The sequence below is a fragment of the Muscardinus avellanarius genome, assembly GCF_963383645.1.
Source record: "Muscardinus avellanarius genome assembly, chromosome: 17".
Lineage (NCBI taxonomy): Eukaryota > Metazoa > Chordata > Mammalia > Rodentia > Gliridae > Muscardinus > Muscardinus avellanarius.
This window is the reverse complement of record NC_137803.1, coordinates 20,839,614-20,864,147: the sequence shown is the minus strand read 5'-3', so window position 1 is coordinate 20,864,147 and position 24,534 is coordinate 20,839,614. Positions and strand designations below refer to the sequence as shown.

Sequence of the window (24,534 nt, the reverse complement as noted above, 5' to 3'; positions counted from 1 at the left end):
AGAGAAGGATGGATTGTCTGCTTTGTGAAAGATGAGGTTTACTTATGATAAGGACAAGGAATTGTCCTTTACAGGTGCTGGTTAGTCTAAAGCAAAAAATGTTTAGGCAAGGACCCATCTTCCCACATAGGAATTATCTTAGAAAAAAATGTGTCTTTTTGCATGGGATCCAGTGGTGCTTCCTTGTAGCTATGGAGTGAAACTAAAAGTTAGAGTTAGGGCATTGGTTCCCAACCTTGATAAAACGCTTGAATTTTCTGGGGAGCATTAAAAAGTAGAAATGGTTTTGTCTACCATCAGGATTCAAATTTACTAGGTTTGGGCCATTGGAGACTCTCTTAAAGCAGCCAAAGTTGAGGACTGCAGAGTTTGGGAAACCGTTTTCTGGCCTCATGGAGGCACTGGTTTCCTTATGGATACATCCAAGTCTGTTCAACAGGAATTAGTTCTGCTCCGTTGCATCTCTAGATTTTCCACCTTGGAAAAAGGAAAGATTTCAATATGAATTTTTGCAGAATTTCCAGTCATTTACTTTTTTAACATTTATTTTTCTTGGTTCCTAGTTAAAGTCCTGGCTGAAAAGATCTAGGAAAACATAATATAAAAATGCATGACTTCCTTAGGGGGAAAAATGAGTCATACAGTTCACTTGTGAAGACTAACAGGAAAGCTTTTCAGGTCAAATATTAAATCTTTCAAAAAAATCTCAACCCTTAGTTTGTTAAGTTCAAAACCATTTATATAGCATCCTAAGTACATGTGTTTTGAGTGAGTAAAATTGTAATGTTTCAGGGCCTAATCGAAATTTGAAAGGAAACAAAACTCAGAATATTCCAGGGAACAAAATTACACATAGCCGGGCAACACACTGAAAGAATTCCAATCATCATCAGCACAAAAATAAAAATGAATCCATCTGAGGAAATATTGCTAATCACCCAGATTTGGGACCCACCAGATCATGTGTGCACTTAAATTCTACTTCAACATTATTTGATGGTGCCTAGAAAACCAACTAGCCCTGCCATTTATCCAGTTATTTTGAATTTGTGAGCACATCTGCATACTCTATTGGTGATCAGGACCCTCAATAATCAATAATGAGTACTTTTATAAATAAGAAATTACCAACCAGGTATGGTAATGCATACCTATAACCCCAAAATTGGGAAACTGAGACAGGAGGGTCAACAGGTTCCATGCACCTAAGCAACTTTGTAAGACCCTGTTTCAAAACAAAAACAGGGTCCCATAGATGAGCAAATAAGGAGGTCTAACTGAGGGTGATGAGAGGGGTGAAGAGGGAAATTCCATAATGTACATAATGTACATTCACAAACATGTCAAAGCCAGTCACTAAGCCAAACATGAGGATGGAGGGAGTAGGATGGGGGGAACTGGGGAAGGGCTAAATGAGTGATGTGTGCATGTATGCCTCTACCATATTGTACTCCATTAAGATATATGACTATAATGCACCCATAAAAAAGATAAAACAAACAAAAAATATTTTGTAGTTTGGATTAGAATGTCCTTGGTTCAGTCCTCAGTACAAAAAAAGTCTTCTTTGATTCATTTGCTCATTGACTATAGAGAGATGTTAACATGCATAGGACATCTTGGGAGGATTTGGAGTAAAATGCAAAACATATACTTTAGAATTAAGTTAATTTCAAATGTTCATAACCATTTTATAGTGAATATGAATAAATATGTATGTGTGTGTATGTTTGTATGATCAGAAATATTTCAATGGGCTATTCATGGGTAGTTCACTGAATTATTCTTTCAGCTAGTTATCAGGATGTCTAAGCAACCTATAATACAGTAACTATGTGGTTCTTTTTCAAAACTTGAATTTGTGAGATCGAAGTGAGAATGCAAAATATATTTTAAATAGGTGCCCTGTCTTTGGCATTGTATCAATTAGAACAGTATCTACTGCTTAAGTGTCCAAATGTCAAAAATAAAACTAAATTTGGATTATCAATATTCTAGAAAATTTCTATCAGTGAAGATTTTATTTCAAAAAAGGATCATTGCTACAGGATCAAATCCTTATTCATTAAATTAGATTGAGTGCCAATATAGGAGTTGGCTAGGCTGTTTATGTAAACATGTGGCTTTTAACTTTTGTGTTGTGGCTGAAGTCAGAAGAACCAGGGTCAGGAAAGCAAGAAAAGGAGCAAGCTTGGGCAAGAATCCGTGAGGACACAGTGGTATCCAGGAGGAAAGCTGGGACTTTCCCATGTCTCTTGCCACCTCTGTCCTCAGTGGTGCAGATGATTTTTCCCATGAAAAATCATGATGCCTTCCCATGAAACTGCAGGCACTGAGTACAATCATGACCTAGGACATGCTATGGGATTCCACATATTTACATTAACAGGCAGGCTGTGACATTTTCAGCAATGTTAAGAAGTATTTCGTATTTTCACTAATTAAAAATATACTTCAGCATGGTGTGGTGGTGCACACTTGTAATCCCAGTGCTTGGGAGGCTGAGACAAGAGGATCACACAGGTTCAAAGCCAGCCTCGGCTACTCAGTGAGGCTCTCAGCAACTTAATGAGACCCTGTTTCCAAATAAAATATAAGTCTGAGAGTATAGCCCAGAGGTAGAAAGCCCCTGGGTTCCATCCCTAGTAACACACACACACACACACCTCATGTGCTTTTACCCATAAACACAAACCCTCAGTGGAGTTTCTTTGAAGATGAAATAGAAACTTTGAAGAGCACAGCAGTTTTATTTCCTCTGACCATTTGCTCATCAGAAGCCCAAACCCTGTATGGAATTATCTAACCTTGAGATTTGGGACTTTTCACATAAACAATGTTTTAAGTATTCATCGACTAGAAATTTGCTTCCTATCCATGGGTACATGTGAGTTTCAGGGATACTAGACCTTTGTTCTTATGCTTTTCTCAGAAAGTGTCCATCTATTGATATGAATATCTGATTGCTATGGTAGTTTCTGGAGTATTTCCCAATGGCTCTTATTTGCTCTGTACCCTATTGTCAGCTTCTGAACCCACTCTCTCACCTCTGATAGCTTTGCATTTAGGTGTCAGGGCATTGGGATTCACTGTTAATGAGTTCTGTGCAAGTCCTGGGTTCTGTGTAGTTTCATTGGGGTTAGATGGAATCTCATAGCTTTGATTTGCATCTCCTTGATGGCTAATGATGTTGAACATCTTTTCATGTATCTATTGGCCATTTGTATCTCTTATTTTGTAAAGTGTCTATTTAGTTCAGTTGCCCATTTCTTGATTGGGTTATTTGTTTTACTAGTGCAGAGTCTTTTGAGCTCTTTGTATATTCTGGATATTAGCCTTCTATCAGAGTGGTGGCTGGTAAAGATCTTCTCCCATTCTGTAGGCCTGAGCTCTAGGGTGGAGAGTGCAGAGGCACGGACTACAGGCTGAAACTACAAATAATCTGTATATAAACAATAACAAGCAGCAGATTACAGCCTGAGCCTAATGTTGCAAAAGCAAAAGAAATATTTAGATATAAACTTGGTGAAATTATCCAAAACCTAATGGAGAAAAAACCCTAATGTAATTAAAGTTACAACAGAAGATGATTGCATGTATTATATTTTTAGATGGAAATTTTAATATAATATGTCAAAAAAGAACAATGAGAAGGGGATAACCTGTCAGGTAGCAAACAGTGCTGTGTGACTAGAATAGTGGAAAAAAGAGAAAAATCCAAAAGTAGACAATACTGCATGTGAAAATTAATAGAATAGGGATGGCATCTCAAATCAGTGATGAAATACATTTATTAAAATGCTTTATTGTAACAGCTATAAAAAGATAAATTTGGGTCAATTCTTTATAATATATATCATAATAAGTTCCAGGTGAGTTAGAGATTTAAATGTAAAATTGGAGCTATATGAGTGCTAGAGGACGACCAGTAAATTCCTCTACATCCTGAGATGGGAAACACTTAGCATGAAAAAATTTGATTCCTTATCCCCAAACTAATAGCAGTAACAACAAAGGTCTTTTGCATGGAATGCAAACAAGTAAAGAGGCAAAGGAGAAAATATTTGTATCTTAAATAATAATTTTTTAGGTCCTATTATACAAAGAGCTTCTAAACATAGAAAAATAGAACCATGTTTTTAAATGGGCAAGAGATATGGGCCTTTAATTCACAAGAAAATTGCATAGTAAAATATGCTTGACTTTGATCATTTAAAGTAAAATTTACATTAAAATAGTGTCAATATGTGATTTTCCATCCTATCAGATTCTCAAAAAGCCAAATGTTTGATAGTTTCATCTATAGACACACACAATGACAAAAAAGGTGAAGAGGTCTTGTTTTACAGATATATATTGAATTATTTATGAGAAAATGTTATGATACCTAGTACCTTCTTTTTGAAAATGTCTGATGGAGTATTTTTTTTAAGTAGAAGAAATAAGATTGACTATGTCTTGACGATTTAGAAGTTTGGTGATAGTTGTACAGAGGTATGTTATATCCTCATATTCTCTCAACTTTTGTATACATTTGAAATTTTTCATAATAAAAAGAAAAAATAAATTTATATAATTTCAAAAGATACTGTAAAACTAAATAAAATTAAAAATGTTACGTTAGTGAAAAAAGAATTTGGAGAATTATTTTTGGAGAATGGTTTAGAAATGAGGTTCATGTGTGAGAATAATAACATGTCAATGGAGATACATTAATTTAAAGCCACTGTTGAAATTTCTACACTTCTAGGGTAAATAAGTTGAACTTTAGAGCTCAGTAAATTCTTAGTTCATTTCATACATGAGAATCCTTGATTATAGGTAAAATAAGATAGATCCTTTTATTTATTAAATATAGATTTTATTATTTCAGTAGACACATTGACCACTGTCAGATTAAGAAAAAGTAGTTCAGTTAAGTTGACATTGACTTATATTTACCATTTAGTCTACATCTTCCATATAAGCCCTCATATATTCATTGTAAATGGCCTTTATGAAGAATTAAAACTAACTTTAACAGACCTTTATAACAGAAAAAATGCTATAGAAAACACTAAAGAAATTTAAAGAAAAATGTTTCCTTTCTACCAGAAATATGCCTTTCTGTTTCATTGATGCATAAGCTACAGGTCTAGATTAGTTCAGCCATTGATAATTTAATCCTAACTTTCTGGACGTAAGTGTGGTTATGTGAAATAATATTTCAAGTTTACTTAATGGAAATGCTTTCAGGCTATCATTCAGTCAATGAAGCACCTGCTATGAGAGTATCACAAGTCAAAATGTACCTACTACAGCCCAACACAGCCAATTAAATAAAGATTAATGAAGAAATAATACACATCTGCCCCTCTTATGCTTGACAGCTTCATGTTCTTGAAATGGTTCACACTGAATGCAAAGCGATATCACTAAGATGACTATTTTAAACCTTCAAATGTATGTTTAAAATTCTTTTTTTGAGAGCTGGGCGTGGTCATGCACATTTATAATTTCCTTGCTTGGGAGGCTGAGACAGGAGGATCACACAGGTTCTAAGCCAGCTTCGGCTACCTAGTGAGGCTCTCAGCAACTTAGTGAGACCCCTTTTCCAAATAAAATATAAAATAGGTCTGGGAGTATAGCCTAGAGGTAGAAAGACTCTGGGTTCCACTCCCAATACCACAAAAAAATTCTTTTTTTGACCTCTATGTTAGTCACTTTAATTATTAAATGGTGTGGAGAAGTTCTTTGATCTTGTCTTATTGAGGTTCTGAATGTCTCCTGTATGTGATGCCCATCTCTGTTTTCATTTTGGAGGAAGTCTTTGATATTTTTCTGAAGAAAATTCTAATGCTCTTGCTTTGTGCTTTTAGATCTTCTTCAGTGCCTATTATCCATAAGTTTGGTCATTTTGTATCATCCCAAGTGTGTTGAATATTCTGGTTATGTTGTCTTGTTTTCTCTATCTCACAGATCAGCTTTGAATGAATTATCTTCTTAGAATTAGACTTTATTTTCTATGTGATCTAGTCTGCCAATAATGTTTTCTACTAAGGATTGTATTTTATTTATTGTGTCCTTCTCTTTATCCAGGAACCTCCTTTTGATTCTTATTTAGAGCCTCAACTGAGTTAGTTTTTATTAATTTAATACATTAAAGTCACAAATTCATAGTTTATTATGGCATTCTTGAGAATGTCCTTCAGTGAACTAGCATGGAACAACAAAGTCAGCATGGGTAATTCCATTTGTACAGTAGTTACTGATACATCACTGTAGCATTTGCAGAGGTCCCTACAAGAGAGCAAGGTGTGTATCCTGAAAGCAAGGTAAATAAGAAGTGCCAGGGAAAGTGCATTAGATAAATGAATGGATGCTTTCATTGAGAATATCTGTTCTCTGAGCCTTGACTATTCAAGTGACAATTTTCTCTGTTCTGCCAGAACAAATATCATTTTCAAGAATTGCCATCCTCTGTGCCTATTATTTTCCAAGGTTCTGTGAAACTGTACCTATAAAGATATATTCTATTTCAAGAAGGTATTTGTACTTTTGTACAACTTAAAATAGAAAAGTGAGCTCAGGGAGCCATATCTGGAAAGTACCATAATAATCATTTAATGTAAACATTTAATGTAAACATTCACCTCACAGTTGAGGGAGAAGAATCCAAGTACTAAATTTGGATGGACATTTGTGTCAACTGCTAAGTTAAAAAGTTAGTTTTATTTATCATAAAATGTTCATGGCTTGGAGGAATTTAAATATATTTATATGCCCCCAAAATATGTATTGAACTCCTTCTGTATGGCAGCCACTGTGTTGGACTGTGTGAAATTAGAAACAGACAAAGAAGATCAAGTTTGCACTAATGGAATTTATGGTGAATAAGAATAGCAGAGATGGAGCCAAGTGTGATGGTATATGCCTGTAATACCAGTATTTGGGAGGCTGAGACAGGAGAATTGCAGGTTCGTCTTCAGCAACTTAGCAAGACTCTATTTCAAAATAAGTAATAAAACAAGCTGGAAGTATAGCTCAGGGGTAGAATGCCCTTGGTGGTTCAATCCTCACTATGCCTCTCCTTTCCAAATAAAAAATAGCAGAAATAAGTCATGACTGCAGAAGAGAGAATCCATGGGTAACCTCATTTGAAATATTCTAGCAATCAAGATTATGTTCCTAGCCATATTGAAGATAAAATTTCTTCCCTATAAAATGATAATAGTTCTGCCTTCTTCTCAAACATCTTTTTCATTTCAAGTTATAATGAACAAGGCATGGAATTTCTTCAGTTAGAAAACTGTCATCACTCTAACAAGTCACATGTCTTCTCTAAATGTAACTTCTCTAAGAATTTAAACTCTGGAACATGAGATTACTTAGGTTTTCTCCTCATTGCAAGAGTCTTAATCAACCGAGTCTCACAGATATGACATATCTCAGTTTTCTCCTTTTCTTCCCAGCCCCTGGCCACCCTATGGAAGGCTCTGGATCTGGTACTTTAGTTTTTCTATCTACCTCACAGAGCTCCTGACTCTGGGATATAGCTATGACACGGTGATAAGACTGGGAGTCAGGCATGCTCCCTGAAATACTGCAATATTCTACTTTTTATTCTATTTTAAATCCAGAGAACTTTAAACTGACAAGGCCATTGAAAAAGTATACAAGACTGTTAAATTTGTCTACTTTACCATCCTTTCCAGATCATTTTTAGCCCAGTTTTTAGAAAAGAAAATCTTTCCAAGGCTTTTATTTTTCTTTCTCTTGCTGTATTTGCCATGCCAAGGATAGAATGTCAAGGTCATTTGATTTTCAGACTCAGAAAACCATGTAGTAATATAAAGAGGAACCAAACAAAATACAAAAAATATATGTTATAAATTTTATATATGCCTATATAGCTTTTGATAGTACCAAGGTTTTCATTCATTTGGGTGGTATTTATGTTAATTGCCATCAAATCCCCACCACTATATATATATGACAATGTGAGCCATAGTGAAATTGATCCATGTTATACTGCATTGCCCTCTGTGGTGGATTAGATTTTGATGGGGTTTTGGGCTCAGTATCACCATAGGCAGGTTCATGTACAAATAACAGAGGATATTACAACTACCAATCAAAAACATATGGTAGGTCATGTAGTTGGAAAGTGATTAATCATCTCATTCTAAAAGTGGAAAGTAATCTCCCATGCAATAGTCCTGTATCTATCCCTTCCCTTCTAATCGTTCCCTTTAATATAAGGTAAATTCCAAGTTTCTCTTCCTCTGTTAAGTTTTATGGGAAGACTGAAGTTAATGAAGGTCGCTGCTTTGTTTGAATCCAAAGTAAAATAATGATTTGACTCATTATCACATAGATCCTATCTTGCAAAATTACATTGTTTTCTTGCATCCTTAGTTTTAAGTATCTCCATCCCATGACAGAAGCTAAAATTGGAATCACATTTTTTCTATTTTTTCATCTTTTGGCTTAAAACTATATTTCACTACATTTGCTAAAAGTGTAGGCTTTCATGAGACTATCATTCCCCCCAAAATAATAACCATACAAAACAAAATCATTAAGTAAAACATAATTTGAAGTAGGCTAGTATCTCCTTATGACTACATACTTCTTCCTTTCCATGGAACCACAGTAGCCTCCAACTTTATCTCCTGTTTCAGCAGCCGGTGGCTTCAAGTTTACCCCCATAATTAAGGCTTGTGCCTAGGAAAGATTTGGCTTTAGTTACTTTATCTTAGAACAAATGTAAATGCTTTTCTCTTCCCAAGAGAATTAACAGTTTGGCCCAGTTCTACTAGTAAAAAGCCAAATGTTGTCACCCCTAAGAACAGTTTAACACAGCAAGTTTTAAAGTGTAGAGAGACGGTAAAGCAACAGCAATGCTAAAACTTTCTTTACTTCTTTCATCTTTCTTTCTGTCTGTCTGTCCTTCCTTCCTTCCCTTCTCCTCCTCTTCCTCTTCTGCCTGCTTCCTTCCTTCCTTTCTCTCTTTCTTTCTCTTTCTTTTTTCTTTCTTTCTTTCTTTTCCTTCCTTCCTTCCTTCCTTCCTTCCTTTCCTTCTTTCTCTCTCTTTCTTTCTTTCTTTCTTTCTTTCTTTCTTTCTTTCTTTCTTTCTTTCTTTCTTTCTTTCACACTGGGGATTGAATCCAGGGACATTCGACCTCCAAGGTACACCCCCAGCTTTTTAAATTTTAATTTTGAGTCGGGGCTCACTAAGTGTCTGAGGGTCTCATTAAATTGTTGAAGCTGCCCTCGAGCATGTGATCCTCCTGCTTCAGCCTCCCAAGTGATGGGATCTTAGACAAGTGCCACTATGCCTGGCAATGACGGGCTTTCAACAGGGAACATCATGCTACTTTGGCAGAAAGCTCCTTTTGCAACCCATTTGGCTTAAAGACTGGGAGCAGCAACACCTTCAACCAGAAGAGGTTGCCATCCAAACATCTAAACTTAGAACTAATCCAAACTTCGAACCAAGGGGACCAGGGAAAGCATGTGGAAGACATCCCACCATCAGGTATTGAATACTTGAAGTTTCCACTATTTAGTTTAGGAAAGAAATTGACTATTTGGTACCAGTTTCTGATTCATGCATTATAGAAAGGAGCCATCCAAACTTAGAACTAATTTAAAGCCATCCAAACTTAGAACTAATCACATTTAGGCAGTCACCCAAGACATACATACATTTTTAAATAATATTGTCACCAGTATATTTGCAGTATCTATATTCTTTTATTAAGGGAGGCTAGTTGTTGATGATTGCTATGCATCTTTTCTTAGGAAACGATCATGCTTAGATTTTTTTTTTTTAAAGAGAGCATTCATATTCAGCAAAAATCCATCCTGAGAATCGTACCAACTAAAGAAAGCAAATTATAGGGAAAGAAAATGTAAGGGCCAAATTATGTATTGGGAGCTATCAAAAGAGCCTACATCAAAAAGCATTCTCTCAGCCAGGCATGGTGGCATGCTTGTAATCCCAGCCTTTGGAAGGCTGAGACAGAAGGATCAGGGTTCGCAGACAGCCTCAGCTATTTAGTGACGCCCTTAGCAACTCAGTGAGACACTGTTTCAAAATAAAGAATTTTTAAAAAAAGAATTCACTCATCAAATAAAGACACATTCATAATAAATTTAGTAGGATGCAGCAGCAGTATGGCTCTCATTTAAAAAATTTCAAATGTAAAATGATTACAAATTATTCATAATATTTAATAATTCTGAATTATTTAATATATGTCTTATTTTCTTCATCAATTTTTGAAAGTGGTGGAGTAAAAATATTGCAGCTTAAATGCATGCATATGTACATTATATACATCATTTTCTTACATGTAAAGAATTATTAAAACAATCTAGTGGGTTTTTTAATTTTTATTAGTGCATTGTAATTTATGTAGTGTTTCAAAGTTGTTTTTGAAATTATATTTTAACCATGTTAGAACTTCTAAGGAATAAAATGTTTTCTGGATCTTCTTAGGTGGGAAGGTATTCTTTTTCATGTAAGAATGAGAACAATTTTTTCACTCTAGAAAAGTCCTCATAGACCTTCTTCTACATAGGCTTTGAAAAAACTCCTTTCTATAACGCATCAATCAGAAACTGGCACCAAATAGTCAATTACTTTCCTAAACTAAATAGTGGAAACTTCAAGTATTCAATACCTGATGGTGGGATGTCTTCCACATGCTTTTCCTGGTCCCCTTGGTATAACCAGTGCAAGCTCAGTTGGCTTTAGCTTTCAGCTTCTTCTCACTGTCTTTGTAACAATAGAGTAAATACAGCGGAGGCAGAAGACACCGTGATATTCACAAAATTACCATAACTATAATTTTAGTAGCTCCTCTTCTTTCTAAAGGCTGGAAAATACACTGCTCTCCAGCCAGGGACAGAAGAAAGATTTGCCATTGTAGAGCAGAACCTCTACGTTTCAAAAGAGATTATTCCTTTCTTCTCTTTCTTCCTTTTTTCCTTCCCATTTTGGGTTTTTAAATACAGGGATGTTCTAACGCTGAACTGCACCTCCAGCCTTAATCTGTCTTTTATTTTGAAAAAGAGTCTCACTATGTTGTGAAGGGACTCAGTTCTTGAGGACAGCCTTGGACCTGAGATCCTCCTGTTTCAGCCTCCCAGGTAACTGGGATTACTGGCGTGTACCACTACATCCAGCTAAAACAGCTGATTTCTAGATACTGCTTTTGAAATTATTTCAAAGGTAATGCTTTTAAAGGTTGTTATGCCTGTTGTTAAATTTTTAGCACTGAAATGAATATTTTGTATAAAAATTATACAATATTATACAGAGTAGAAAGCTCCTCTTGAATGATTAGATGTAATTAATATATATCCCTAGGCTGTTTGTATCCATTATTCATACATAATTGCAGTCTCTCTCAAGTACTCCGGCATCACTGTCCTTTGAGATTTCTGTTCCTGCAATTTTCTCCTTTTCCTAGCACCAGCCTCCTAATCCCAAAGAGCACTGATTTTAAAATAAAAGTCTATGACTTTTTGGTTCAAGTTTTGCTATTGCTGTGGCAGGGGCTATATTGAATATTTTATTAAGTGATATGATGTTACAAGATTGAAATGATATCTGTGCCCTCAACCCTGAAGCTGTTTTGATCCAGTTAATTCATAATTTGGCAGAAATGAGGCATTTGACTTTGTTAACCTTGAAAATTAAATTTATGTCGTATCTTGATAAGAGGCAAAAAATCAATTTTAATCATAAAATATGTGTTCTTTTTCTCCTACACAGGCCCACCAAGACCATCACTATGACCGATGGGGACTATGATTATCTGATTAAACTTCTAGCCCTTGGAGACTCAGGGGTGGGGAAGACCACATTTCTTTATAGATACACGGATAATAAATTCAACCCCAAATTTATCACAACAGTAGGAATAGATTTTCGGGAAAAACGTGTGGTAAGTTTTCAACCGTACAGTTAATCTTGTTACTTATACCCTATATAAAATAAGAACTAAGAAGCTATGTTTATTGCATGGCAAAGTAGCTCTCTTTTATTACATGAAACTTAGAACCTACCTTTAAAACATTATTTACTACTTTCCTGACTATAAATAACATTTGGCTAAAAAAATCAACTGACACCTATCTCTTGCCTCCAAAAGTATAAGGCAACTAAAATATTTTTAGATTTTTTTAGAGTGTTTTTAAATGAATTCATAAGGAATCTTTTCAAAATTCCAGTTATCCAGGATCTTAACAAAAATAAACTATTTGATCTGAATTAAATTCCTTAATCAGACCAGCATAAATTTACTTTTTCATAACAAAGAGGTTAAAAGTGTGATTGGCAAATAACTGGAACATGAGATTTGTAAATTCTTGATGCATTTTTATTTATGTGTAGCCTCAGCTATCAATCACTGGCAAATTATGAACAGAATGTGAGACCAATCCATGCTATTTTCCAAGATAGGAGAGTTTAAGTGCGAATCGCAACCACTTCCTTCTCCTATGCTAGACGCTAATGACAGGAATAAGGATATTGTGACATGTGAGACATGCAGCATAGGCACATAAGCTTAGCCAGATTTATTGCCACCCAAGATATTCTTGACTGCTAAGATGGTTGTAGCTTCCAATTGATGTCACAAATCTACTCATTCCTTGAGAATTGGGAAAGAAAACAAAGGGAATGGTTGGTGGAAGGCCACTGCCTGAGAAGCTGTATCAGGCTCTGTACCTTATCTGAAAGTCAATATGTTGTAGAGTAGTTCTAGCAAACTTGTTTCCAGTACCTCCAGCTTGTCCTGGGTTCCTTCCTCCCCAGTGTCCACAATGATCTTGGTATCAGTTGTTGCCAGATTTTCCCTTTAAAGTATTTCCATTAACATATTGAATTTATCTAAAAGACTAGTAAAGGAAGAATTGAAATATCCTGTGTCAACTTACAGAGAAATTCTGTGAATATTTCATAGCTAAGTCATTTTGAAAGTCTATTTCACTATAAAAAATTCAATTATTGATAAAAAATACCCACTTTACTGTTTTTAAAATGCTTTCCTATCTATTATTTTATTTAATATTACAGTAACTCTGTTTATTAGGAAGGAATTATGGGTCTTAATTTGCAGATAACACAATTAGTCTCAGATAGGTAAATGTGTTAGTTTTTTAACCTATGACTCGCACCCTAAATATGATGTTTGCTCCCTCTATGAAGAAATGAGACAGAAGGTGTCTAACTTAAGTTTGCAATATGCCTACACTGTGTTGAAAATCATATTTGTGCTTGACATTTAAAAGTGAGATACATGTGATATTTCTGGGGGAAATGGAACAAATATTTATTCTGCACTATGAACTTTGATTATAGTAATCAAGAAAAAACATACTGAGTGAACTCAGAGAAATTAGAGTGTTGACGAGGTCCAAAGCAATTTGAACTAAAGAGAACTGTCTCTTTCAGGTTTACAACACACAAGGTCCAAATGGGTCTTCAGGGAAAACATTTAAGGTGCATTTGCAGCTGTGGGACACTGCTGGCCAAGAGAGGTGAGAGAATGCCTTTTTGTAGCAACATGTAGCTTAGAAAGACTCACTGAAAATCAATGCTGCATGTGAATTTGAAAAGCAAACCATATGCAACTCCTCTGGTCTCAAAATGGACATTTGTATAGAGAAATAAAAATAAATGGTTACCCACAGCTATTTAGCGATAACTAGCATTGTGTCTTCATGTAGACGCAGAAGTTGAATTCAAGTCTGTCACTGGATTTCCTAAAACCTCCAAATTGAAGTGAAGATGAGAAATTAACATTGTTATAAGTGCTACTCAAAGAGGGTGTTGAAGGAAGGGCATTCAGACCTTCCTTGTCTCTTTCTATTCTTCTGCACAGCCCAGCCTCTTTGTCCCATTCCAGGGGACTAACTTTTGTACTCCCACATTTAAAAAATATTTTGAGGGGTGCACTGGATATTGAACCCAGGGGTATTCTACCTCTGAGCTACACCCCTAGACCTTTTTAAAAATGTTTGATGTTGAAATAGGGTCTAACAAAGTTTCTGAGGGCCCTGCTACATTGTTGAGGCTGGCATCAAACCTGCAATCCTCCTGTTTTAGACTCCCAAGTACTGGAATTACAGGTATTTGCCAACCACACCCAACTAGCCCTCTCAAATTTTTACCATGATGTTTTCCTTCAGCTGGAAACTGTTCTTGATTGGTTCACTTGTGGCCTTCTCATCCCAACAAAATTCAGAGCTTTGCAAAGGCAGAGAACTTGCTATTCTTTTCAGTATCATTCCTGGTGCAGTATCCAAGATAATTGGTCATCAGTACCCCACAGTGTTGGTTGCTTAGTGCTGGAGGTATTATATTCCATTATGCAATGAAACTATATTTGGTTTTTTTTTTTGGGGTGGGGGGGATCCAATGTTTCAAAAATCCAAAGCCAGTGAAGCCTTTCAATACCAGATTAAAATTTAAAAATGGCAATAGATTGTCAGCAAAGCTATTTAGAAGGTACATACCTCCAAGTTCTGCATCATATGTCTTAGGATGCCTGTGCTTGTAAACACTTCCAGTTTTGAAATGCATCCAAAGTGTTCTCACTTTTAGTAAGTGTGAATGCCAGGAGAGGTGGGGGCCCTCTCTGTTAGCTTTTTTGACTGTGAATCCCATTTACACACACCCTTCAACGCTGCTGGTTCCTCCAAAGTCATTCCTCACAAGAGTCTCTGATCATGTGTCAGTTTTGTTGTCACAAAGATGTATGTTTTATAGACCAATTTAATTCATTTGTGAAGAAGTAATATGAAAAAATGTGCTTCCCATATGTCTCAGCACACGGCATGTCAGCCTAGCATAATGACAGACTTCTCTCATCTGTCCCCTTAGGACAGCTGTGCCAGGAGGGAAATGGGGAAGACTAGGGACAGTCTTGATAACACTTGGGTTATTTATCCCTTGAATTTTGCATTCTATACGTATAAGTTGTAGCTAAGCAACAAGATAAACAATGTCTCACACCTCAGCTCTGTGCCTCAGGACATCTGGCGGTACAATCCAAGTAAGAGAGTGGTGACTGATAAAGTCACATCATGGAAAGAGGGAAAATGCATAATTCTCCTGTAATCTTAAAGGAATAATAAGGTGGCTGACTCTAGGATCTGGTTCTTTATGTGGTCTTAGTCTTCCTTGCTCAGGATGGGAAGAGGGGCAGGCACGGGATGTGAACCTAGAAACCAAACTTTTCTCCTTGGAAAGAAAAAGAGGTAGCAAGAACATTGGGAGGAACAGTACAAGATATGAGCCTGAAGAGTGTTCTGTGTTGCTATGAATGAAAATGTGAATGTGTTTGACCCTATGAGGTCGCCACAACAGTGTGTCTGTTATGTGCTGTGGGCAGTGAGGGGGGAATAGCATACAGTCTTGTCCTCAGTCAATCGCTCGCTCTCTCTCTCTCTCTCTCTCTCTCTCTCTCTCTATATATATATATATATATATATATATATATGTGTATATATATATATCAAACACACACACACACACACACACACATACGCACACACACACACACACACACACCAAGAGAACAAAGAACAGTTTTATTGGCCATATCACTATTATGGTTGAGCAGGAGACAATTCTGTGGGTATTGCTAGTCTTCCAAGAAAAAGAACCATTCAATAAAAGCACTAGAACTTCGTGAGCCCCCAGGAAATGGTAGAAGCAAATTCCCAAGAAACAATGAGCAAGTATTCTGATACTTGTGAAACGGGGGTTTCTTGAGAGAAAACCCAGAGAGTTCTTGTGTACGGTGAGCGAAGAATGACACTCGCAACCTCAGGAAGGGGAGTAAAAGGTTTATTGGAAGCAGCAGGGAATGGGGAAAGGTGGCTGAACACCCCCAAAGGGGCTGGAACTCTGGGTCCAGCAGCTGCCTTCAGGACAATACTTGAGAGTAGCCCAAGCCGAATTGCCTTCAGGTGCAGGCTGTTTTCTTCCAGAGTCCGTGCGATCTGCCAGAAGGGAATAGAGAAAAGTGGCCAAACACCCCAAAGGGGCTGTCGGGTCTCTGTTGTCCAGTAGCTGCCTTCAGGGTCACTACCCGAGTGTCGCCCGAGCCAAGTGCCGTCAATTACAGACTACTTTCTCCCAGAGTCCACGCAATCTGCCAGAAAAGAGGTACAGGTCACCCCTAGGGGCCTGGCCAGCCATGATGTCCAGCAGAGGCCTTCAGGTCACTACTCGAGAGTCGCCCAAGCCACGTGCCCTCAGATGCACTCTGCCTTCTCACAGGACCAACATGACCTGCAAGAGAGAGAGCAGCTCCCCAAAAGGGGATGGGGTCCCGAGAGGGAAAGTCCCCCCTTTGCCATCCGACTGGCCAAGGCCTGACCGCTTGCAAGTCCATTTTTGGTTAGGGTGACTTTTGGGATTCCAAGGAGAATTTGCATAGGGCATTTGCAAGTCCTTTGAAGGGTCTCCTTTCAGGAATGCCAGACTTGCTCGGTGGGTTTGTTGATTAGGAAATTCAGGATGGCTTTGTGAAGCTCTGTCCTTATCTCTGAGCCTTTGGAGTTTCAGGCATTTGTCACCCCTCAGGAAACTCAGAAAATTAACTTTTTTCTACCAAGGCCTTTTCCCTATCTGCCTGTTTCCTTTCTACCTCCTCACTTGTGCTCAACATTTTTACACCATGATAATACTCTGTAAAAGAAATCTTACTTTGGAAATAAGCAGGGGTTAAATGATCTCTTTCCCCCTACTTTGGTATCAAAGGCATCATCCCCCAGTGAAATCATTTTAAATCTTTAACAATTTTATAACTTTTAACTATAATTTCTTTCTTTTTTTCTCTTACTCTCTTTAATTTCACAAAGAATTTTAAAATGAATATCATGTTCTGGGCCATGAAAATATAATGAGTAGCAAAGTAAAAAGCAACATAGCCCCTTTCCTTTTGGAGCTTACAAAGGTAAAGGTTGCATGAGTGAACAATTGCAGTAGGGCCTAAGAACAGTGACAGGACAGCAAAGGGTTTCAAGTCTGCCCACCAGGAGGCCATCACCCAGGTGCAGGTGCTGGGACAGCTCCCCGGGAAGTGCTGATTCCTCTGCCACCCTTATTCTTACACTCATACACAATGTATGAGTGAGTGTTATCCAGGCTCAAGGAAGAGAAGGGGGCAGGAAGAATGTGAGGCTTCCCACCGAAATACCAGCATGTGTGTGAGCCCAGGGGAGGAGCATGAACTTTCTCAGAACTACGAGAAGATCAGCATGCCTGTGGTTAATCAAGAGATGAAGCTGAATCAATGAGCAGAGATCCATTTTGGCAGAGTCTTGACAGCTTATTAAGGGATTTAGGTATTACCTTAAGAGCTATCATGCATAATCATACAGAGTTGTTAGTAGAGAATTAATGCAATCAATAGGAAGAAAACTGAGGTGGGTGTCCTGAATTGGGAAACCCAGTAGGCTGTTGAATTTATCCAGGCACAAGATAATGGGTCTGAAACCAGAGTAATAACAGGGTAGATGTAAAAAAAAAATGTTCAGGTCAAGAGATATGTGTTGATTGTAAACAGCAGGTACAGGAAAAAGAGGCTGTGGTTTCCAGAGAGAGGAGAGTGTCACTGACAGAAAAAAAAAATCCAGAGGAGGGGCCAGTTTGGTTTGGGGCTTATGACAGGACATACCTGAGTTTTCTTTCAGTAGAAATATCCAATTCTTGAGACACACAATATGAAAGGCAGGAAAGATCTATATGTGTGAATGTTACAAAGTCTGTACACAATGTCTAAGCTAAAATTGAGCCCAATAGTAAATGCAATTATCTAACAAATGCTTCTAAAATAAGAGGTGTCAAAAGTAGAACCCTTGAGATAGCCAAAAGGAAGGATCTTCAAAAATAGACTAAAATAGGGGGCAAAAAGGAGGACATTTAGAATAGGAAATGATATACTTCTCAATTTCAAAGTGCCCTGCCTTTCTAAAAGCCCATTGTCAAATTCAGAACCCTCTCTGATCTCTACATGTGGTAACCCACTTCCCCATATCCAATGTCTATGTGGGAAAAGAGGCAGGAGAGTTTTATATTGCAGAGGAAAGAAGATTATCATCAACACCCTTCACTAAAAATGAGTGTTCTCTTTCTTTAACTACAGAGTCTCTCTTTTGTCCCAACATTCTCTCCATTCTGCTTTAACCATCTTCTTCCTCTCACGAGAACAGAATTCTGGCTGAAGTTAAGTTTTACTCCAAAGAATACTTCTAAGCTGAGCGTGGCGGCACATTCTTAGTGAGCTACTTAGTGAGGCCCTCCACAACTACTACTTAGTGAGGCCCTCCACAACTTAATGAGACCCTATTTTAAAATAAAGAAGAAAAAATAGGACTGGGGGTGGGTAGCTTGAAGTTAGAATGCCCCTGGGTTGATCCCCAGTACTGCAAAAAAAAAAAAAAAAAAAAAAAAAAAAGAATAATTCTAAAAGAATTTGCTTACCAACATTTTTTTTTCCCACAAAAGAATTCTGGTTCTAGCTGTTAACAAGCTCTGGTTTTCTTCCTCTGATCACAAGAATTCATTCTCAGGCTACTTCGTGCCAAGTTTTCTGAGTAGAGACAAAAAAGATTGGAAAGTACAAATTAAAGTCCCCACTATAAAGTGCCTTTCATTTTAAATGTGGACCACCAGATGCCCATGAGCCAAAAAGAAAAAGATTCCAAGAGGCTGCGTAAGCAAGGGTGTGGTTGAATGTTACAAAGTCTGTGCACATTAGTGCCATAAGATCATAAAGCCAGAAAATGATCCTTAAAAATATCTACAGCCAGCCGGGCATGATGGTGCATGCTTTTAATTCCAGTACTTGGGAGGCTGAGACAGGAATATCACAAATTCAAGGGCAGTATCAGCAACTTAGGCAGACCCCCACCAACTTAGAGAGATCCTGTTTTAAAGTCAAAAAGTAAATTAGGGCTGGGAAGTGTGGCTTGGAGGTAGAATGCCATCTGCATTCCCAGTACCACAGGGAAAAAGAGATCTACAACTAAGTCTCCTGTCCTGGCTGTTCTGATACTTTTGTGTCCACGTTCTCATTGGATCCAAAAAGGCCAGCCTTGGAGACTTCATATCTGAATGGGAGGCAGTGTTGTTTGTGCCATGATCCTAAGTATATGAACTAACCCCCAGAACCACCCACTGTTCTTCTTTGGCAGGTTCCGGAGCCTCACCACTGCATTTTTCAGAGACGCCATGGGCTTCTTGTTAATGTTTGACCTCACCAATCAGCAGAGCTTCTTAAATGTCAGAAACTGGATGAGTAAGTGGCACTGAATGATGTCAACTGGTTGCCTTGAGATCCAACTGCTTGGTTTGCTTGTTTGTCTTGTGAGATACAGCCAGGTTGGGCACTGTAGATTATCTTTGGAAAGCCACAAGTTTGCTGTTTCCTGGTCACCCTCACAGTAGTGACCCAAGGTAGCTTGGAATCACATTTTCCTTTAACCTTCTTCTTGGAGGAAGCCCATATACCTTCCTAACCAACTCTATTTAAAGTCTTCATTATTTTAATTAAAAGCCCACTAATTCCACTCATCTATTAAGTCTGGAAGGGCTTCTTATAACTAAGTGAGCTACCACATCTATGATCTCTCACCTGGATAGGGCACAGGGAAAAAAAAATAAGCAGTGTTTTCTGAACACAGTAATGGGACCAAAAATGTTCAGGGACAAATGAGTCATACAAGCCCGAAACTGCTACAGAGAAGTTAAGCCATGTGATGATAAGGAACAGCATGCCAATCATTCAGCTAATAGTGGAATTTACTATTTAAAAAATTGTTCATACTTGAGAAGCTAAGACAGCAGGATCACAGGTTCTAGGCCAGGGTGTAGTAACTTAGCAAGTCCTCTTACCAAATAAAAAGTAAAAATGGCTGGAGGTATAACTAAGAGATGGAATGCCCTTGGGTTCCATCTCCCAAGCCAACAAAACTAAAAATAAATTAGTTCAAATATGGGGAATCCTCATATAAAAAAAAATCATCAGCCTCTGTGACCACTTAGATATAATGCAAAATTTAAATATTACCTAATCAATCCTTGAAGTCAGATTGATATAAACTCAGAAGAGAAATGTCAGAATTTTTTTTAATTGCTATAGCATTAAAGAAAATATCCCATTCACTTTTATTTTATAAATAAGAAGTTTGCTAGCAAGACAGATCAACTGTATCACAGGCTGGTATTGTTCTTGTCATTTCCGGGTTTTGCCTTGGCTATTTGTGACCAGAGTGAATTTTTTAAAAAACTGAATTATCTTATTCTTCCGTTCAAAGATTTCTGGTGACTTCTCATTTCACTTAAAACAAAATCCGGAGCTGTTCAGCTATTTCCAAGACTACTGTGCTCAGCTGTGGCCTCTCATTCACTCTTGCAGGTGCCCACTCACTGCACAATAGCTGAAGGACACCAAGTCCACTCCTTCCTTGAGCCTTTGTGCTTTCAATGGCCTCTGTCTTGAATTCTCTTCTCTCATTTATAGTCATGTGCTATGTCCTTCTTTCTCAAAATTTTGTCTCAAACTTATTTGTATCTAAAGAAAGGCCTTCCTGGCCTATGACATCATCTGTGTTAGTCAACTTTATTATCACTTTGACCAAAATACTTGATGAGAACAATTTAGAGGAGGAAAGGTTTATTTGTTTCGCATAGGATCTCCTGACTCCAAGGCAAAAACATCATGGCAGCTGAGTATGGCATCTCAGCTCCTGGCAGTTGGGAAGCAGAGAAAGAAAGAAAGAGTAGGAGACCAGGAAGAGATATGGTCTTAAAGACCACAACTCCAGTGACTAACCTTCTCTGGCTATGTCCCACCTCTGAACTTTGTTGAATTGGAGACCAGGCTCCAACACATGAGGTTTGGGGGCATTCGGGATCCAATCCATAGCACCATCACTCTGTCCCCTTAATGCAGCTCACAGTTTCTTTGGACACTGCCACAACCTGATATTGTTTTGTGTACTTTTGTGTTGACTCATGTTTTTTTTTACTTTTTTCACCAATAGAATGTGGGCTCCATCAAAGTGCAGATTTTTCTGTTTTTTTCCATTGCATTGTTGTACACCTTGGTGAAGGCCTGGCATTGTATCCATGCTCAAAACATGTAAATTTCTTATTACTACTTACTATATATATAAAGTCAATAATAGATTATATAATACATAATTAATAATTAATACATAAAATTGTTTTCAGTTAGTTCAGTAACAGTTGCAACAAATGGATAAAAATATGAACAAATTCTGATTTTTTTTAATTGTTCTTTTCAAATCAGTGTTTATCCTAGGATCTGTCTTTATTTTCTTCTAATATTGTATTTCCTTATCCAAATTTTGGTGGTATTATTAGATTCTGAGGAAACCAGAAGATAATAAGATTATTAAATTCTTTCAGAGAATGGTTTATTTGTCCTTTTTCAAGGCAGACAAGACTCTCGTTTTTAGGTCTCCAGAAGGATATTGTTGGGAATTAATTTCAATGTCTAATTAACACTTTAATTTCTAACAATCACAGAATTGATGTTACAGGGTAAGATTTTACATTTGTCCTCTAGTTTTGGCAAGCTGACAAACAGCATGCTATCAGGTAGACTTTAATGTAGCCTCTGTGACTTAAAAAACATAGGTGGACAGATTGCTTTATCTTTCCTTTTTTTTTTTTACCTCCCTCTCTCCTATCCCCTTCCTGCTTCCTTCCTTTATTTTTTCTTAGTCTCTCTCTCTCTTTGTGTCTCTTTGTCTCTGTATGTTACACACACACACACACACACACACACACACACACACACACACACACAGTGTTTTCCAGGAGAAAAGAGAAAAACAAGATGCCTCTTTTAATATTGCTTCTACATGTATTCATGGTGATTCAAAAATGTTCCATTTCACAGCTTATCACTGAGCATCAAGATAGGAAAATCTAGCAGCCTTTTAATCTAACAAGCACATTTATATCTTTAAAATCATGTTTTTTTTTAAATCTTCACTTATATCTGAGGAATGAATGATTTGAAGCAGTGTGCTGAACTCAGAGGACATTTCCCTGAATGTAGAAGCACATAGATTGGTTTTGATACAGGTGTTTCATATATATTATTTCTCATTCTCACAGTCAGCAATTTGTGAGGCATGACCTCCACTTTCTAGATGAAGAAACTATGGCTGAGAAGATCAAGTTCCCTGGCTGATTATTACTGGTCAGCAACCAAACTGCAGATGAACAATTGGATTAGACTCGGAATCTGAGCAGTCATTCGATATTACATGTTTATAACCAACTTGCTGCCTCCATCTGCTTTCTTTCTAAGGCCAACTGCAAGCAAATGCTTACTGTGAAAATCCAGACATAGTATTAATTGGGAACAAGGCAGACCTGCCCGACCAGAGGGAAGTCAATGAACGGCAAGCCCGGGACCTAGCCGACAAATATGGGTGAGTCAGTCCCCCTGAGAATCATCTGACCTCAGGCACTGCTGCCCAGTGAATGGAGTGGAGCTATGATGTTGGAAGGATTTCTGGGGATGGAGAACAGCGTGTGAATTTAAAAAGATCTACCAGAAGAATATGAGATATTTTAACGAATTACCTAATAGTAATAGCACCTAATATTTACTGAGTCCTTATTTTATGCTAACAACTGTTCTTAGAGTAACTCGTTGAACTCCTGAACTCCTCATAACCATGCAGAGGTACTAGACTTATCCTATTTTGTATGTGAAAGATTGAGTCACACATTAAATACCTTGATAGAATGACACAGAGTTAGTAGGAAGTAGAGCCTATGTTCAATCCAGGTAGTCTAAGATCTGGTCTTGAGTTTTTGAACACTATATCAATTCCCTATTAATAACTACGAAAGTCTAAAGAATAGTACTGACATGGACAGGAGAATGCAGCTGAACATGAATGACAACTAAAAACAAAACAACAAAACAAAACAAAAACAAAAGACCTAGAACCACACCCATGACTTGTTAAAGGACTTCCACTGCAGAATTTGTCATTAAATTTAAACTCAAAGCAATTTCATTATATCGTGTGTGTGTGTGTGTGTGTGTGTGTGTGTGTGTGTGTTTCTGGGGATGGAACCCAAGGATGCTCTACCTCTGAGCTACACCTCCAGCCCTGTTTTATTTTAAGTTGAAACAGAATCTCACTAAGTTGCTGAGGTTGGACTTAAACCTGCGATCCTCCTGTCACAACCTCCCAAGTACTGGGATCACAGGTGAGTGCCACCATGCCTGGCCCTTCTTCATTTTTAAAAACAGTAATAGTGCCTTGGATTTAACTTCCCAACTACCTCCTGCAGCAGTTTTCTTATTAAAAAAAAACACAACTGATCATAACCATACCAAAGAGCATCCCACCAATTTTTACTAACTGAGAAAAAGCAAGGATATTTTCCAACTTTCCAGCAAAAACATAATTTTTACAGTCTGTCTGCCAGCCATGTTTTTGCATATATGCTTCATTTGTACATTTTGTTGTATCTTTCCCGATTGCTTACTCTTAAAAATACTTGCCATTAACATCTTGTGTGAGAACTTTTAACATTTACTCCCCTGGCTTTTTAAAGAGTAAAATAAGTTCAAGAAATCTATTGTACAGCAGAGCAAATATAATGCATAGCAATCGATTGTGTTCTTGGGAAATGCAAAGAGAGAAGATATTGACATAAAAATGATAACTGTATGATATAGTGCATTAATTAGATAGATCTAACCATTCTACTATGTATATACACTTTAAAACTTCATGCTATATATGATACAATTTTATCTGACAGCTAATATATATATATATATATATATGTCATCTTTTCTATGCTAGCATACCATATTTTGAAACAAGTGCAGCAACTGGACAGAATGTAGAGAAATCTGTGGAAACCCTCCTGGACTTAATAATGAAGCGAATGGAACAGTGTGTGGAGAAAACGCAAGTCCCTGACACTGTCAATGGTGGGAATTCTGGAAAGTTAAGTGGGGAGAAGCCAGCAGAGAAGAAATGTGCCTGCTAGATCCTACACAGGAACTGACCATCAAGAACCCCATCCAAATATTACTTCCCCAAACAATGAGAAACCACAAAATTGTTGTTGAGTAGACCATGCACAATGGTGTCTCTCTTTTTCCTGCCAGAATATCTATTGTAAGAAACCAGAATAGTCAACAGTGTTCAAAAGAACTGACCAGTTGTTCTTGAGGTTCTGCCAAACAAAAAGCTCTTCAAAGGTGATCCCACCATATGGGTGCTCAACTTTTTTTAATTTAAATAAGTTGAGCATATAAGAGAGAATACAAGAAAGAAATATTAGTGAGTTTTAAATGTGAGCAAATGGTACCTTGTCACATTGGAGAGGAAATAGGATTGTAAAGGGAGAATGTATAAAGATGATTTTTCCAAAAGATTGAATTACTTCTTATACAGGATGTGATTTGTATTTGCACTGAGGAGAACATATTAGCCTAAAAATTGATATGC

The 24,534-nt window shown here is 37.3% G+C and overlaps 1 protein-coding gene across 1 annotated transcript; it reads left to right on the top strand.

Moving 5' to 3' along the window:
* Positions 1 to 11,774: 11,774 nt before the first annotated feature.
* RAB27B (RAB27B, member RAS oncogene family) lies at positions 11,775 to 24,070 on the top strand (the record flags this gene model as incomplete). Its single annotated transcript, XM_080714529.1, has 5 exons — positions 11,775 to 11,939; positions 13,451 to 13,536; positions 19,207 to 19,310; positions 22,359 to 22,482; positions 23,881 to 24,070. Exons 1-5 carry the CDS (start codon positions 11,787 to 11,789, stop codon positions 24,068 to 24,070), a joined length of 657 nt encoding a protein of 218 aa, XP_080570655.1. The 5' UTR covers positions 11,775 to 11,786.
* Between the last annotated feature and the right edge of the window lie 464 nt (positions 24,071 to 24,534).